Raw genomic sequence first — 17,785 nt, forward strand, 5'->3', positions numbered from 1 at the left:
TTTGCCACCCAATGTGCTGCCTATTTTCTGGGTCTTAGCATCTGACATACAGTGGCCAGAAGCCTGCAGGCTGTGGCCCTGCCCACCTCTGTTGCCACAGCTGCTTGCACCCTCCTCACTGGTCTCTGATCACACCTTCCACACTTCTGTTCCCTCTGTCAGGCACACTTGTCCCAGCAGACACCCTTGTCCCGGCCATCTGGGCTGTATTGGCTCTGCTCATTCTTTTCTTCTTGTCCTGTTGGGGTGTCCCCGGGAACCTCCTTCCCTTGGAAGTCTTATACTTTTGCTGTTTCCTTGATCTTTGTCAGCATTTTGCCTGCTCAATTTGGGTATTGCTGTCCTTGCCTCTGGTCCTCAAACCCCATTCTGGCTGCCATTGTCCCTCCAGTTCTGGCACTGGCATAAGGTTGAGGGAGAGGCGAGACATCCCAATGGTGACAGGGTTGCTGTAACAAGGGACCACATATTTAATGGCTAAGGAGATGGTTCAGTGGGTAGAGTCCTTGCAGCCTAAGCATCCTGAGTCTGGATGCTCATCACATACACAAAAGCTAGGAACTGCGGGAACAGTGGCCACACCTTTAACCCCAGCATTTGCGATGGGTGCCAGGCGGGGCAGGTGGAGCTCTGTGAATTGGGGCCAGCCTGGTCTACACAGGGAGACCCTGCTTTTGTTTGTTTTAAGGCAGGGCACGGTGGTGCAAATTTATAACCCAAGTGTTGGATGGTATAGACAAGCTGATCCTGGGGCTCTTGCTGGCTAGCTGGGCTGGTCAACCCTGAGCATGAGGGCTCTGGGCTCACAGAAAGACTTTATCTCAGAAACTAAAATGGTGAATTATTACCAAAGAAGTCACCAGATGTCTGCATTGGACTCCTGGGGAGGCCTCGGTTCCTAACCTTTCCTGGCTTCTGGGAGTGTCCTTTCTCATAGCATGCTGACTGACGTCTGACTCTGCTTTCTTGACTCTGTGGTGACTTGGGACCTTCCTGGAGAATTGCCCCAGTTCAGGTGTTCCCCATGTCTTCTCTTTGGACCCCTTCTGCCATTTAAGACAGCACACTCAGGTCTTGGCCCTCCACTCAGGACTTCTGAGGGTGTATTGTTCTGTTGGCCTCTCAGCTCAAGTCCATTTTCTTCTGTTTGGTGGTGGAGTCATTCAGTCCAGAACCTGATGCATCCTTGCCTGTCACCTCCTGTAACATGCGGTGTGATTCCTGGCTGTCGTTGTCTCAGTGAAGATTGCTCAAAGTGTTTTTCTGTAACAGCCTGGGGCACTGGCCCAGCAGACACCCTGATCCCTAGTCCTCTCCACTACTCTGTGGAGATGGCTCTTGGACCTGCAACACAGGAGGCAGAGAGGTTAGGTGAGCAGGTGCCTGGCCACAGCCCTGAACCAGGCCTCCTGGAGAGACCCTGGGGAATTCCAAAGGCCATTCTCTCCAATCTGAAGAAAGTGTCTGCTCCCTGCAGGTGGTGAGCCATGCCTGAGGGCCCCTGCAGGTGGAGAGCCATGCCTGAGGGTCTCTGCAGGTGGTGAGCCATGCCTGAGGGTCTCTGCAGGTGGTGAGCCATGCCTGAGGGTCTCTGCAGGTGGTAAGCTGTGCCTGAGGGTCCCTGCAGGTGGTGAGCTGTGGCTAAGGGCCCCTACAGGTGGTGAGCTATGCCTGAGGGTCTCTGAAGGTAGTGGGCTGTGCCTGAAGGCTCCTGGGGGAGCTACAACTGTGTCTTGGGCTGTGATATTGGGGACACCCCCCTCAATTCTGAAGCTTGAGTTCAGGGCCTGGTGTCTGTTAAGTAAGCACTCTTACTGAGCTACACCCCCTCTTTCTGTAATCCCCCATCTGTCTCCTTTTGTCTCTGTCTTTCCCATATTTTTTTTTTTTTTTTTTTTTTTTTTTTTTTTTTTGGTTTTTCGAGACAGGGTTTCCCTGTAGTTTCTAGAGCCTGTCCTGGAACTAGCTCTTGTAGACCAGGCTGGCCTTGAACTCAGAGATCCGCCTGCCTCTGCCTCCCGAGTGCTGGGATTAAAGGCGTGAGCCACCACCGCCCGGCTTTCCCATATTTTTATTTTGAGGCAGACTTGAGATTGCCCAGGCTGGCCTTGGGTCTGTAATTGTCCTAACAGTTGGAATTGTAGGCCTACACCACCATACCTGACTTGGAGAATGTTTAATCACACCACTTAAGATTTTATGGCTGTCACCCAGATCCTCCCTCCTGTCCAGCCACCAGCATGATGACACAGACACTCCCCATCATCAGCTGCAACTAAGATGTTTTGCAGGAATTCCGAGGTTTTCCTGAGCCCTTAATACACTGGGTGCTGGGGTGCTGGACCCCTTGGCAGTGGTCAAATACGGCACGTCCCCCAAGGCTGGGTACTGGGTTCTAAAACAGGCCTTCACTGGCAGTGAAGATTTTCCAGAGGCCCCTGGGGTCTTTTTCTTTCTTTCTTTCTTTCTTTCTTTCTTTCTTTCTTTCTCTCTCTCTCTCTCTCTCTCTCTCTCTCTCTCTCTCTCTCTCTCTCTCTCTCTCTCTTTCTTTCTGTAAGCTTTGGTGGTCTTGATGTGAGGAAATGTGGCCATCCCCAGGGGAGTGGTTGATGGCCCCTGGGGATTGCAGACTGGAAATAGCCTCGGAATAGTCAGAGTTCCCAGACAGGGCTCTCCATCCTCCCACACTGGAGATTTAAAATACCCACTTTCCACAGCCGTAGAATTTTCCAGGGGAGGGTGTGTTGAGAGTCCCAGCATGTGTGTGTGTGTGTGTGTGTGTGTGTCTCCTCTCATTTGCCAATGTTCACAGGTTTTCTTGTTCGTGTGTGCTTGCACACGTATTCGAGTGTGTGTGTGTGTGTGTGTGTGCGCGTGTAGGGCACTCCTTCCTCTTCTCCAGGGTTAGGTTTCTGCTGTTCACAGGTTTCCTTTGGAGGAGGGGCCCTTGCAGTTTGCAGTCCACAGTCAGGTGGTTAATTATTAACATCGCAGAGCCAGCATCAGGGTCAGCTGGGGTTCACACCTTACAGAGCAGGACTCTGGGAAAACCTGGGTTTCTGGAGGGGAGAAGGTGACCTTCTGTGTCTTGATGCTGTTTCTATGTGTGAGTGCAATGTGTGTATGAGTGTGTGAATAGTGTAGTATGTGGTGTGTGTGTGAAAGCATATGTCTGTGTCCTGAAGAATATCCTGAAGACTGTTTTGTTTTGTATTGAAACATTTAAAAACTTTGTTTTTATTTTATGTGTTTTGCCTGCATGTTGGTGTGTGCACTACATGCATGTTGGTGTGTGCACTACACGCATGTTGGTGTGTGAACTGCACGCATGCTGGTGTATGTACTACATGCATGTTAGTGTGTGTGCTACATGCATTGTTTTTGCTTGCACTGCATGCATGCAGTACCCTCAGAGGCAAGAAGATGGCACTGGATCCCCTGGAACTGGAGTTATAGGTGGTTGTGAGACACCATGTGGGTGCTGGGAACTGAACCCCATGTCTGCGAGAACAGCAAGTGTTCTTAGCCACCTGCACTTTGTTTTCGAGACAGGGTCTGTCACCTGGAACTGAACAGGTAGGCTAGGCTAGATTGGCTGGGCTGTGAGCCCAGGGATGACCTGTCCTCTACCTCCTACTGCTGGGATCACAAGCGTGTGCAATCATGTCTGGCTCTTTTACATGGAATCTGGGAATGGAACTCAGGTCTTCATGTTTGTGTTGGTAAATACTTTACCAACCAAGCCATCTCCCCAGTCCTTGCTATTCCTTTAAGAGGCATTAGTGGTGGCAACAGTCAGGGACTCATGCCCTGAAATCTGCTCCATGCCTTTCCTGAGCTTGGCAGACAGGGCCACACTATGCATGTCCATGAAGTAGAAAATGAGTCCAGTCACACTCTGGGTTTTCTGGAAAGACCACGAGAACACGGGACTGTATTGCCCAGACAGTCAGGATTTTGTTTTTTTCAAGATTTATTTATTTAATGTGCAGTAGTGTTTTGCATGTGTATACTCTATGTGAGGGTGTCAGATTCCCTAGAACTGGAGTCACAGATAGTTGTGAGCTACCACATGGGTGCTGGGAATTGAACCCAAGTCCTCTGGAAGAACAGCCAGTGGTCTTAACTACTGAGCCCTCTCTCCAGCCCAGCCGACAGTCAGGGTTTTGAGAGCCATGCATGTTTTCAGGATTGAGATTTGGAATGCTCCCTTTCCACCCTCTAGACTAGAGTACACACAAGCAGGCTTCCTGGGTAAGGGCTGCAAACTTTAGGAAGTTATTCCCGCAAGGCGCTGCCCTGTGTATTGTACATCACCCTCGGGCTTTATCCATTTAAAAAGATAGAGCGTAACTTAGTGCGTCTCTCAGCCCTCATCAGAGGAACTTCTGTTTGCAGTAGGTGCTGTTCAACACAGAGACCCACAGCTGGCCAGGGTTTAGAGAATAAGAGACAATGGGATGCTCAGCCTTAAATGGTACATTTCTGTCACACACACACACCACGGCTCAGGGGTCGTCCATTGCAGCATGTAAGAGCCAGAGGTGGTAGGTGATTGCAAAGAAACATTGTCCCCTAGACACAACAAGGCAGCAGCAGATAAGACACACAGCAGGTGTGAGAGCTTGCACAAGATCTGTTCAAGCACTGGCCAGAAAAAAAAATACACTATAGAGAGGGGAGGGGGCACTAAGTCCCACCCCTAGCTGGGTTTGTGTGAGAGTAAGAGAGAGAGAGAGAGAGAGTGTGTGTGTGTATCTTCCCATGAGTCCGTTTCTTGGGTGCGTATGCACATGTATTTGGTGGCCAGAGTTTGGAATCAGATGTCGTCCCCAGGAAAGCAAACTGCCTTATTATTTGAGACAGCACTTCTCACTGAACCTGGTGCCCATCAGTTCAGCTAGGTTGGCTACTGACGGAAACCCAGGATTCTCCTGTCTACCTTCCACGTACTGCAGCGCCCAGTTTTGTACATAGGTACTGGGGATTTGAACTTGGGTCCTCATGCTTGTCTGCCTTCCACACACTACCACACCCAGTTTTGTACATAGGCACTGGGGATTTGAACTTGGGTGCTCATACTTGTCTGCCTTCCACACACTGCCACACCCAGTTTTGTACATAGGTACTGGGGATTTGAACTTGGGTCCTCATGCTTGTCTGCCTTCCACACACTACCACACCCAGTTTCATACATAGGCACTGGGGATTTGAACTTGGGTGCTCATACTTGTCTGCCTTCCACACACTGCCACACCCAGTTTTGTACATAGGTACTGGGGATTTGAACTTGGGTCCTCATGCTTGTCTGCCTTCCATGTACTGCAGCACCCAGTTTTGTACATAGGTACTGGAGATTTGAACTTGGGTCCTCATGCTTACTGCAGTCACTTTGATGACTGAACTATCTGCCTGTTCTTTATATCCTTCACATTTGCTTGTTAGCTTGCAGAGGACAGCCTGGGCTCCCCTCTCTGCCTTGTGGATTCTGAGAACCGAAGTCTGGTCGTCAGGCTCGGCAACAAGCACCTTTAACTGCTACCTTGCCCATTCTAGTTTTTATTTGCCTTTCCCTGATAACTAATGCAACTGGACCTGTTTTTTCTATCCACTGGCTGTTTGGCCATCTTTGGAGAATAGTCTATCAAAACTGACTACATTTGTGTAGTGCTGTCCATGTCCCACACAGTGCAGGTGCCACCCAGGACCTAACAGATCCTGTGCCTCCCTCCCTCCCTGCTGAGATGTGACCTGGGAGTCAGGAGAGGGGGACAAGGCTTAGGGATAAAGGTTCTTGAATTAGATTTCCTGTGCCACAGTCTAGTTGAACATGTATAAGGCTTGCCCCTGGGACAATGGCAACATGTCTCCATGCCCGCATGTGTGAAATAACCATATCTACAGCCTGGAACTCACTACGTAAGTCAGGTTCACAGCAGTCCTGCGTCGGCCTCCCCAGTGCTGGAATTATGGGCGTGTGCTACCGTGCCCAACTTGGGAGTGACATCTTAACATGACAGAGGGCCTGGGGAAGTTTAGAGTGCCCGTTTGGAAAGCACCCAGGCTCCAGGAGCAGGGAAGGTAAATGAATGCATGTCTGTTCTTGGGGCCCCAGCACCTGCACCTTCTCCACCTCTGTACTCACCTGGGATGGGCAGCAACCGATGTGCTCTAGGTAAATAAAAATGTCCCAGAGGCCCATTCGCTGCTTGCTCTCACTGCTCGCTGTCTCTGTTGTATGACCAGTGTTCCTTTGCAATACTACGAGAGGGACTGGGAATCCAGTTTCCCACTCAATTGGGAGCATGCTGTTGAGTGGTCCCGCCTCTGTTCTGGTGAGGTGTCTCTACATCTTCATCCCACTCCTGCCCCCTCAGATAAGGCGTGGCTCTTGTATGCATGCCTGAGATAAACTGCAAACTCCGATGGCTGTGGGGAGTGGCCGCCTTCATGGTGATGTGGGGATGAATCACTTCTGGCCTGACACATCTGGCCTCAGTGTCCTGGCCTTTAATGAAAGAAGTCTTAGCATCCATGGGCAGGGCAGCCTGTGTAAAGGCTTGCTCCGTCCCCTGGTCACAAGCGTTGTTCCCTGTGCCAGCATCTGCTCCCACCTTCCTGCACATCTGGTTTCCTAGCAACGTCACCACTCAAGTTCCTCATCTCGTGCTTGGAGCAGATGTTCCGAGCTGACTTGGAGTGGCTTCTTTTTGCTCCCATCCGCTGACTGTCAGGGTAGCCAGCTGCTTCATTGACAGTCCTGGGAGTTTTCCAGAATCAGGGAAGCCATCAGGCAAGTTGGAGATGAGGCCAGCCAGATTTCCCTAGCCATGTGAGATATTCTCCAAACAAGAATTTAAAGTCACCTCTAAAGGGACATCAGAGTAGAAGAAATAAGTGGGTCCTAAAGACTCGGTCATTGTTTTCATTCAACTTGGACATTGAAGTCAAACTTGGGGTCTTTCAAACACTGTGTGACCCTAACAGGGCTTCCTTGCCTCTGTAATAAGTAACCAAGAGGACAGACTACTGAGAATCTGGAGGACTTTGGGCCCTGAGGAATGACATAGGCTCTTACCTTATGGCTGATTTACTGGTTTAAGATCAGAACTTGTAGCACCTTAGTCTGTTTCTGCTGCTGCAACAAATTGCCCGAGACTGGGAAACTTACAAGAACAGAAATTCATGTCATAGTTCTGGAGGCTGGTGGTCAAGGCACTGGTGGGATCTGTGTTCCGCGAATAAACAAGTTGGCACCTTGTTACTCTGTCCTGGCGCAGTGAACTGCAGAAAGTCCAAAGGGTTCAAATGCTGTCTCTCTACACCCCTCACAAGGGCTTGTCCCTTCACGAGGACCGTGCCTTCGTTGCCTGATCACCTCCTAATACCGTCACATTGTGGATTAGTTTTCAACATGAGCATGGTGGGAAGGGACACGGTGTTCCAGCTGTAGCAATGATGTAATTAAACGTTTTCTAAATCAGGTGTAGGGGAGTGTGCATGAAAACCATCCACGCCCCCACCTGTGGTCTCTGTGATGTCATCCATGTCTGGAGTGCCCACCACCATTCCCAAGCCTGGGTATGTGATATACCTAAACCACCTAGGTTCTCTGTGCCTAGACTGTTGGCTGGAGGGATGAGAAGGGGAAGACACAGCTAAGAGCATACATTGGTGACTTTGACCCGTGAGACCACCCGTGTCTCAAACCTGCCTTGGCACTGACTATGGATCTAGGTGCTAAGGTCTGCCCACAGCTCCGCTCCCTAGCTTGTGTGTGTGGATGCACCTGGTGGCTACAGACTGCACTGTGGCTCTTAGCAGGGAGAATCTACAGACCTCTGAGATGAATGGGATCAATGACTAGAGATGGCCAGCAGTAGTTTAGTAGGAGGAGGGGACTGGGACCAACTGGAGACTCTTTCTAGTATGGCGCTGTGTGTTGGCCCCGTTGCTGGCTTAGTGGCACACACAGCAACAGGTCTGATTTGTCGAAGACTCTGAGAGTCGAGTGAAACACGTCCAGGCATGCCTTTTACATCTCAGTATCTGCCCGGCGGTGTGGGCAGGATTCCCCAGCTCCTAGGGTTGTTGTGAGGACTCAGCGACAGCATGCTTTTTACCCCAGAGCCTGGAGAGTGATCTGTGCCCAACCAGCAGGTGCCATACTGATGTCTGTGTGTGAGCCACAAAACATACCCTGTTCCCAGGAAAGTTGGTAACTACAGGGCTGATGGCAACTGTCAGGGGCCTGGGGAAGGGTCTGCGTTGGAGAGGAGTACACTGTACCCCAGTGCCCAGCATAGCGTAAGTCCGGGTTAGAGAGGAGCACACTGTACCCCAGTGCCCAGCATAGCGTAGGTCCGGGTTGGGGAGGAGCACACTGTACCTCAGTGCCCAGCACAGCATAGGAGCTCTTGTATTTAGTTAACCACTGAAGGACTCAAAATGTGGAAACCGAGTCGTGATAACTAAAAATCCACAAGAGCTGTTATGAATGCCTTATGTATTGTATGCAGTGGTGGGGTGGTATTCCTCTACCCACCCATCCATCCATCCTCCACATACCTACACGTCCGTCCACCCCATCTATCAATCCATCTGTTTATCTCATCCATACCTCTATTTACTGATTTGTCCATATGTCATCTATCCATCATTTACCATCTATTCTGTCAATTCACCTATTATCCATTCATCCATCTATCCACTTATCCATCCACCCATCCACCCATCCATCCATCCTTCCATCCATCCATCCATCCATCCATCCATCCATCCATCTATCCACTTATCCATCCATCCATCCATCCATCCATCCACCCATCTGCTCACCCACTCATCCATCATCTCTCTGTCTTTCATCTATCTACCTACCTACTTACCTCCCTCCCTCCCCACCCGTTTAATCTATATATTCATCTGCTCGCTTGGTCTATCCATTGATCTATCTACCCATCCTTCTATCCATAAATCCATCTGTTGCTCCAACTCTCAGCCAGTTAGCCAGCCGTTTTCCGCCTCTCATCGGGTGAATTATGGCTTTACCTCGCATGGAGTTCTTGGTGTGGTGCCAGACACATGGTGCATGACCTCCTCGGCATTACCTTCAGCCCCAGCAACTTGCAGGCTGTGTAGTTCCTGCCTCTCCTGTGCCTTGTTAGGGTCCCCTGACGTCTGGTAGAGTGAGATGGCCTTGTGCCAGCTTCCTATTCCTGTGTATACCTGTGTTTCTAATACGTTCTTTCCCCCATCACAGCTGCTAAGTGGCCGTTGTGCCCAGGTCCTTTTCTGACAAGCCTGTGTGTAGGGGGCTGGTGTCTTGCCCCCACTTGTCCTGTTACACAGAGCTTCCCCTGTCTGCTAAGCTGCTGCCTGTCAGGGTGGCTGAGCCATGACCTGCCTAACCTCAAGTCGTATGTCTCTCTCCTCTTTCCAGGGAGTCGGATCTCTTCTTGCTGGACAGTCGTACCCTCTGGGCTTCTGAGGAGGGCTGGCTGGTGTTTGACATCACAGCCACCAGCAACCACTGGGTGGTCAACCCTCGACACAACCTGGGCCTGCAACTCTCTGTGGAGACCCTGGATGGTGAGTCTCAGACACCAACACCTCTATCCCAGTGAACCTCATGCTTCCAAGCCTCCAAGGAGGCTCAGCAGCAGCCCACAAGCTTGTGTTTGCACAAGTCAGTGTCCTCTGGTGCCCCCCATCTCAACCAGGCCTCAGGAGTCTAGCTTCTTTTCTGAACCCAGCACATCCTCTTGCATTCCACATAAGATTGGGAGTTGGGCAAGATGGGCCAGTGATGGCTTCACTGCTTACAGCTATCTTGCACCAGCAGGGTTTGCAGTCATGTGACATGTGTAGACTCTTGGGTCAACCCAGACCTGCTACATGAGAACTGCACAAGGCTAGAGCTCTGAGGTGGCATAACACACACAGCACAGCAGGGCGTACCAGACAGGTTTGTCAGCTTGTTACCCTTGGCACTCCTGATGTCCTGGGCAATGGAGCATGGTTGCTGGCACCCCCAACCTTCTAAGCATTTGATTCAGGTAGTATCACCCCAGAATGTCTTCAGACATGGCCAGATGGTTTCTGTGGGATGATATTGAAGCACTGAAGTCGCATCGGTGGAGAAGTCATTGCTGGCTGGTCCTTCCTGGCATCTCTCACTCTCTCGTGTGTGTAATGAGAACAAGCACATGAGTGGAGGTGACCTCAGAGGCCAGAAGAAGGCAGCAGACAGACCCCCTGGGATTGGATGCAGGTAGTTTCTAGGTGAACAATAGGGTCCTGAGAACTGAACTTGGGTCTTCTGCAAGAGCAGGAAGTGATCTTAATCTCGAGCCATTTTTCCAGCTCCTTTCCACCAGGTATTATATTATTGTTGTTGTTGGTTTTGTTTGTTTTGGTTTGGTTTTTGAGACAAGGTTTCTTTGTGTAGCCTTTGCTATCCTGGATGAAAGGCGTGCACCACCACCACCCTGGCACCTTTTGCACAACCACCACCCTGGCACCTTTCCACCAGTTTTAAGGGGGAAAAGAAAGCATATTGTTTTCATTCATTTTGGAATAGGAAATATTCATTCCTCTATAGTCAACATAATAGAAATGTGTCACAGTAAATAGTTCCTTCCCAATTTCCTTCCCCCAGATTCTGAGTTCCACTTTCCAGAGATAACTTCTGATTAGCACTCATGTGTACCTTTACAGGAATGATGTCTGGGTGCTTAAAAGCTTAGGTATAGATTTTGATCTCTGTTTCACTTCTCATACAAATGATGGTGCAGATAGACTTTTCTCGTTGGACTTCTTTGGGACTGCAGCTCCCCAATAATGACACGGAGACTTATTATGAAAGATTGGACTTTAGCTTAGGCTTGTTTCCATCTAGCTCTTATAACTTAAATTAACCTGTTTCTATAAATTTATATTCTTCCACGAGGTTTTTTACCTCTCTTCCATTCTGTGTGTCTGACTCCTTCCTTGTCTTGCTGGTGTCTAGATTCATCTCCCTGAGTTCCTCTCTCTCCCAGAAGTCCCACCTAACCTCTTTGTGCTTAGCTACTGCCATTCAGCTCTTATTAAACCAATCAGAAGGTGCCTTAGCGAAGACACATCTTCACAGTGTACAAAAAGGTTATCCCACAACATGATGGGTGTGTCTTAGTTACTTTCCTGTTCCTGAGACAGAATGCCATGACTGGGGTGACGCCATAGACAAAAGGATTTATTCTGGCTTAAAGTTCCTGAGGGTTAGGGTCCACAATGGTGAGGACAGCATGACAGCAGGCAGTAGAAATGATGACTGGAACAGAAGCAGAGAGCGTGCATCTGCAAACAGAAACATAAAGCAGCAAGCCAGAAGTAGGCTGGGCACTTTACTCTCAAACCCTGCCCCCAGTGGCACACTTCCTCCAGCAAGGCTACACCAACTAAACCTCCCCAAACAGTGCCATCCTTTGGGAACCAAGAGTTTAAGTGCCAAAGACTATAGGGACCTCTCTCTCTCTCTCTCTCTCTCTCTCTCTCTCTGAGACAAGGTTTCTCTGTAGCTTTGGAACCTGTCCTGGAACTCACTCTGTAGATCCGGCTGACCTCCAATTCACAGAGTTCTGCCTGCCTCTGCCTCCCAAGTGCTGAAAAGTAAAGACATGTGCCGTATGGGGACATTTCTTATTCAAACTACCACAGTGTTCGGGTGACAACTTGTCTTGGAGTTTGGTCCCATCATCTATTAAAGAGTTTCTAATTCACTTTAAGGTGTGTTTTATGACCACACATTATTAGTGTCTAGACCCATGCTCTCCTGTGACTTTAGACTTGTCTGAATCTTGGCAGTCTTGTCTCCAGCAGGCAGGTGGTAAGGTGGTAGAAGGAGAGAAATCCATGCAAGTTGTCCTCTGACCTCCACACATATACGATTACATGTGTGTGCCTCCCAGGAGGTTTACCAGGGCACCTTTCAAAATGTGGATTCAAACTGAATAGGTGTGGGGTACAGGAAGCCTGTCTTTCCAGACAGCCTTCCCTGCTCCCCAGGCTGCTGGTTCCCAACCCACACTGTGAATGGTCCAGACTTAGATGTGACTGTCAATACCACTGTGTGGATGGATGGTTTCCACTCTGTGACTCTTGCAGGTAGGACTGAGGTGAGGAGCCTGGCTCCAGCCCTTTCCCACTGAGTGGGTTAAGCTCATGTCTGAACTTGACTCTGCTTGTGGTAGTTACACTCCATATCTTCACCCTGCCCCATTTAGAGACCTCCTGGAAGCCCCCAGCAGTGTGGTGGGTTCCTGCTGCCCCTCCTCAACAGTCTGACCTTCCTTACTAAGACCCGCAGGACAGCGGCACCTTGTGTCTCATAGCACTTCTCCTGAGGGAGGTGCTGTGTAGGAAGAGAGAGCCAGTTGTTGGTTCCTAGCTGCTTAGCCCCGAAATAATCACACAGAAACTGTATTACTTAAATCGCTGCTTGGCCCATTAGCTCTAGCTTCTTATTTGCTAACTCTTACATATTAATTTAACCCATTTCTATTAATCTGTGTATTGCCACGTGGCTGTGGTTTACCAGCTAAAGTTCTGGTGTCTGTCTCTGGCAGGGCTACATGGCTTCTCCCTCACTCCGCCCTTCTTTCTCTCAGCATTCAGTTTAGTTTTCCCTGCCTACCTCTAGTCCCTGCGCAGGCTCAAGATAATTTTTTTACTAACCAATGGCATTCACAGCATACAGAGGGGAATCCCACATCACCTCCCCTTTTCTGTTTAAATAAAAAGGAAGGTTTTAACTTTAACATAGTAAAATTACATAAAACAGTTAGCAAGCAAGAATTACAGTTACAATGCTGTTTGCAATTTTTGTTTTCTTCTTTGTGTTTTGTGTATGTTTGTGTGTTCTCTCAAGTGTGCGTGCGTGCGTGCGTGTGCGTGTGCGTGTGTGTGTGTGTGTGTGTGTGTGTGTGTGTGTATGTGCATGTAAAGGCATGAAGGCCAGACGTCAGACTCAGGTGTCATTCATTCTTCAGTTACCTTCCATCTTGATTTTTGAGACAAGGCCCCTTACTGGGCCCACACGTATACTGCATGAATATGCATGCACACGTGTGTAGCACATGCGTAGAGGTCAGAGAACAACTGGAAGAAGTCATTTCTCCCTTGCCGTGTGGGTTGTAGGGATGAAACTCAGTTGGTCAGCTTTGGTGGAAACCACCTTTACCCACTGAGCTATCTTGCCTCCCCACCCTCTGGCTTTTTCTTTACACGGGTTCCAGGAGATCAAATTCAGGTCCTCATGCCTTCAAGGCAAGACCCCGTGGACGAGCCACCTTCCAGCTCGGCTGTCTCTTCTCACCCTCCACCCATGTCTCCCATGATCATATTCTGTTCAATTCTGACTCTTGCAGTTTAGTTAGGTTTTCTTTGCCCCTGTGGCCCCAGACAGGCGTGGGCATGATCACTGTCACCTCTGTGTGTTTTGGGTTTTGCTTCTTTTCCCTCATGTCTGGAATGGGAGGACCTAGCTAGACTTTTGAGGGTGACTGAAAGACCGTCTGGTTTAGGTATCCCTTTTCTTTTTCTGCAGCCCAGGCGCAAAGAACTGGGACAATCATGATCTTCTAGAACATTCCACACCTTCTAGAACATTCTTTAATCCAAGCTTCATATAGTAAACTCACCGAAGTTCAAGGCTGTGTGGAGACCACAATGTTTGGGGTCACTCTCTTCTTTCTGGACTCTTCCCTGATCCCCTCTCTCCCATTCTTTATCTGCTTTCCTTGCCCCTGAGACTTACAGGGGTCTCTAGAAAGTTCCAGAGTCTATATCAGGGGTTGATAAACGACACTTTCAGACTGTTTTTGTCCCTTTTGAGTTTTTTTTGTGTGTGCAAATGTGTATATGTGTGTAGGTGTGAGTATACATGGGTTGGTTTGCATGGATACATATGAACGTGTGTGCACGTGTGGAAGTCAGAGGTCAAGGTCAGCTGTCTTTATCACTCTCTGCCTCCTTTTCTTTTAGACACAGTCTCTCACTCAATCTTGAGCTCACTGATGCAGGCTGCTAATGATGTCTGGGATCCACCTGTCTCCATTCCCCCTGGGACTCGGTGCTGGGGTTACTGATGCATGCAGCCATGTGCACATTTCTATACGGATGGATGCCAGAGATCCCATCACATCCTGTGCTTGCCTGGTGAGCAGCACTTTACCCACGGAGCCATCTCCCCAGCCTGGGTTTTCATATTTTTAAATAATTTCCAAGAAGGAAAAAACCAGAAGGAAACTCTGGTTGACACAAGAAATGCTATGATACTCACTTGGTCGTCCACAAATGTTGTCTGGTGGTACCACCCGCACCCGTCTTCCCTGTGGTCCACAGCGGCTTTGGCACTCCAGTCACAGAGTTGAATAGCTGTGACAGACACCTGCTAATGTGCCAAGCTGGGTGTATTGGCTCTTTTGAGAACAATAACTGGGGGGATGTTTATGGCATTGGCCCTGCACCAGCCTTTCTCAGCCCGTGCTCCCTGAAGAGCCACAAGTGCCCCTCGGAGGGAAGGGTTCACGGTCCGTTAACTATGAGGAATGCCAGCTGAGTAAACTCCACAGGCTTTTCTTGAGGACTTATCGGAGGCCATTTTGCCAAGTGTCCCTGGTTAATCTCAGGCTGAGGCTTCACCGAGGAGGATTCTATGTGAATGTTTCTTGCAACAGATTAATTCGGCTCTTAAGAGGCCAGGTAGAACATGGGGGGTGAGGGGGGCAGAGAGATGAAGAATTGAAGAGTGGAGGTGCAGACAAATTGCATTTCCCTCCAGAATGGCTGTTTCTTTGGGTTTTGGGGACACCTGTTGGGACTTCCAGTTTGACTCAGTGGGCCCTGAATGTCTGTTCCCTGCTGGTCCTGCTGGCTCATTTGGCTCAAGTTTTATTTTTCCCTTAGGTGTCTGGTACTTAGTGGCCAGTACTCTCTTCTCCTTTCCCAGAACAGTGATTGGACTCGCCAGGCTTTGAGGTAGAGCAGCCTGGTGCTTAGAGCTCAGCCTCAAGAGCCAGGTGGCCCAGGTTCGAATCCCAGTGCTGCAGTTCCCTAGTTTGGTGGCTAGGGCAAATTATCAAAGAACATTCCTTTTCTGGCCAACAACAGCTCCTGCTGCCAGGGTGTCTGTGGCAGTTCAGTTTACCTGTGCAGTAGTGAATGGCAGCAGCTAGGCATGACGGTCTTATGACTTAGGCTGTGCCTGCCCTCTGGGTAAGGCATAGAAGGGAAGGCGTGCCTGCCCAGTGTCCAGCTTTCCCAGGAAGGCCTTTCCTTGGTACCCCTGGGCAGGGAAGGACTGCCTCAGACCATCTAGATGGATATGTAGAGGCCATTGGCTGTGTGAGTGAGCACCTCTGAGGATGTGCTTCAGGGCAGGGTAACTGGCACTTTCTAGCCTAAGGCTCATGGTCTTTCCCATCCGGTGGTCTCCAGCGAGAGGTCCATTGGAGTCACCTGAGCACACAGGCCCCATCCACACTCCCCAAGGGCAAGTCTCTGAGGGTGTCTCCTAGCTGTGTTATTGGGCATCTTGGGGCCTGGCGAGGTAACAACAGCACTATGAACCTCTCATATTCCTGTTCATTTAGAGAGATGGATGCCGACAGACTCTACGCCTGCAACCAGTAGGTGAGAGGCTCATGGGGCCCACTGGGGAGTCAGTGCAACCAACAGCTACTGTGTGATGGGTCTCAAGCTGGCCGCAGGGACCCCTATGCTCACCCTGAGGACCTGAACTAATTCAGGTTGCCTTGATGTTTTTGACCGCTCCTGCTGAGGGTGGCACCAGAGTGGAAGGAGAGTAGCTATCCTCACCCTGACTCTAACCTTGGTTAGAGTGGTGGTTCATCAAGACCACCGAGCTGGAGAAGACCTGCCTAGTGGCAGCCAGAATTTGGAACTGGTTGCCTGTCAGGCCTCAATTTCCCTGCTCAGGGACATCTGTTTCCATCCTAGTGTGGTCTTTCTGGAAGCCTGATGTTTCGCCTGACGTCAGATCCTACTGGATGGCAAACGCAGAGTTCTCCCGGCATGCTCACTGCTCACTTCCTCCATCTGGCCCTGAGGGAGGTCCCAGGTCAGAGGTGCTCTTCCCAGACCACCCAGGCAGTGTGCCTGCCTTTGTGTGTTGGCCTTCCAGCTGCAGGCCCCTGCTAGTCACCAAAGCAGCACAGCTGGGTTCCCTGAGCAAGTGTGTGGTGTGGGACAGAAGTCAGCACCCTCTGGATACCCTGGCTCTCAGAAGACAACAATGGGGAGGAATGGATTGATGGATGGATGGATGGATGGATGGATGGATGGTGGATGGATGGATGGATGTATTGATGGCTGTTGGATGGAAGGATAGATGGCTGGCTGGCTTGATGGATGGATGGATGGATGGATGGTGGATGGATGGATGATGGATGTATGTCTGAGACCCAAGGTTAGCACTTGTGTATTTCAGACTGGTCTCAAACTTGTTGTGTAGTTAAGGGTGACCTTGAACTTCTTCCTCCATCTCCCAGGTGCTGGAATTACAGGCATGTATCCCAAGGCCTGGTTTTGTGCAGTAGCAGAGGTCAGACCTAGGGCTATGTGCATGCTAGATGAGTGCTCTACCAACCAGGTGCTCCCCAGCTTCCACCGGGTGCTCCCCAGCTCCCACCAGGTGCTCCCCAGCTCCTACCGAGTGTTCCCCAGCTCCCACCGAGTGCTCCCCAGCTCCCACCGGGTGCTCCCCAGATCCCACCAGGTGCTCCCCAGATCCCACTGGGTGCTCCCTAGCTCCCACCATAGTTTTCCGTACGGTCTGGAAATAAGCAGGTCTGGAGTGTGAGGGTGAGAGTAGATGTCAGCAAATGCCTTCTAGAGTGTTCCAGAGGCTGGATGTTTCAGGTTTGAAGCAGTTGTTGGCTTTCACCAGTAGTTAGCATGAGGGTAGCCAAAGGCTGCCTTTGCGACTGTGCACTGGCTGTGTTCTAATAAAACTATTTGCTAAAGCAGGCAGTCGGCCAGATATAAGACGCAATGTGCTGATCCCTGGGCTAGGGTATCTGTGGTATCAAGACTTTCACCTTTTGGCCCATTACCTGATGAAGGGATGGGATACCTCTAACTGGGAAATGATTGGTTTCTGTGCAGTGCCAGTGGCATTGGGCTCCCTCTGGCATACATGTCGTGGCCTCTGAGAGCAGCAGCCCCCTGCTGAGAACAGGAAGAGTTCACACACATGTGCCAGTGTGCCCGTGTGCGTGTGTGTGTGTGTGTGTGTGTGTGTGGTGAAGTGGTGTGTATGTCTGTATATGTATGCATGAGGGGAGGTGGTGTGTGTGTATGTGGTATGTGTGTGTATGTGTGTGTGAGGGGAGGTGCTTTGTGTGTGTGTGTGTGTGAGGGGGGGAAGTGCTGTGTGTATATGTGTGCATGAGGGGAGGTGGTGTGTGTGTATGTGTGTGTGAGGGGAGGTGCTTTGTGTGTGTGTGTGTGTGTGTGTGTGAGGGGGAAGTGCTGTGTGTGTATGTGTGCATGAGGGGAGGTGCTCTGTGTGTGTGTGTGTGTGTGTGTGTGTGTGAGGGGAGGTGCTGTGTGTGTGTGTGCGTGGGGTAGGTGGGGTGTGGGGCGTGTGTCATGGAAGCACTGACTCAACTAACTGTTCCAGTTGACACCGATATACATGTCAACATGCAGATTTGCAAACAAAACACCTAAACACACACACAACGCACCCCCTAAAAAGTCATTTTTACTGTCCCTTACTTTT

The 17,785-nt window shown here is 50.1% G+C and overlaps 1 protein-coding gene across 1 annotated transcript in view; it reads left to right on the top strand.

Annotated features, from left to right (window-relative positions):
- The window catches only part of Bmp7 (bone morphogenetic protein 7), a 71,677-nt gene that overhangs the window by 39,095 nt on the left and 14,797 nt on the right, over positions 1-17,785 (top strand). Inside the window, exon 3 of the mRNA XM_038330905.1 lies at positions 9,440-9,588. Within this exon, the coding sequence (XP_038186833.1) occupies positions 9,440-9,588 (149 nt within the window). The remainder of the gene's footprint in view (positions 1-9,439; positions 9,589-17,785) is intronic.

This window comes from Arvicola amphibius, chromosome 5 (assembly GCF_903992535.2).
Source record: "Arvicola amphibius chromosome 5, mArvAmp1.2, whole genome shotgun sequence".
Lineage (NCBI taxonomy): Eukaryota > Metazoa > Chordata > Mammalia > Rodentia > Cricetidae > Arvicola > Arvicola amphibius.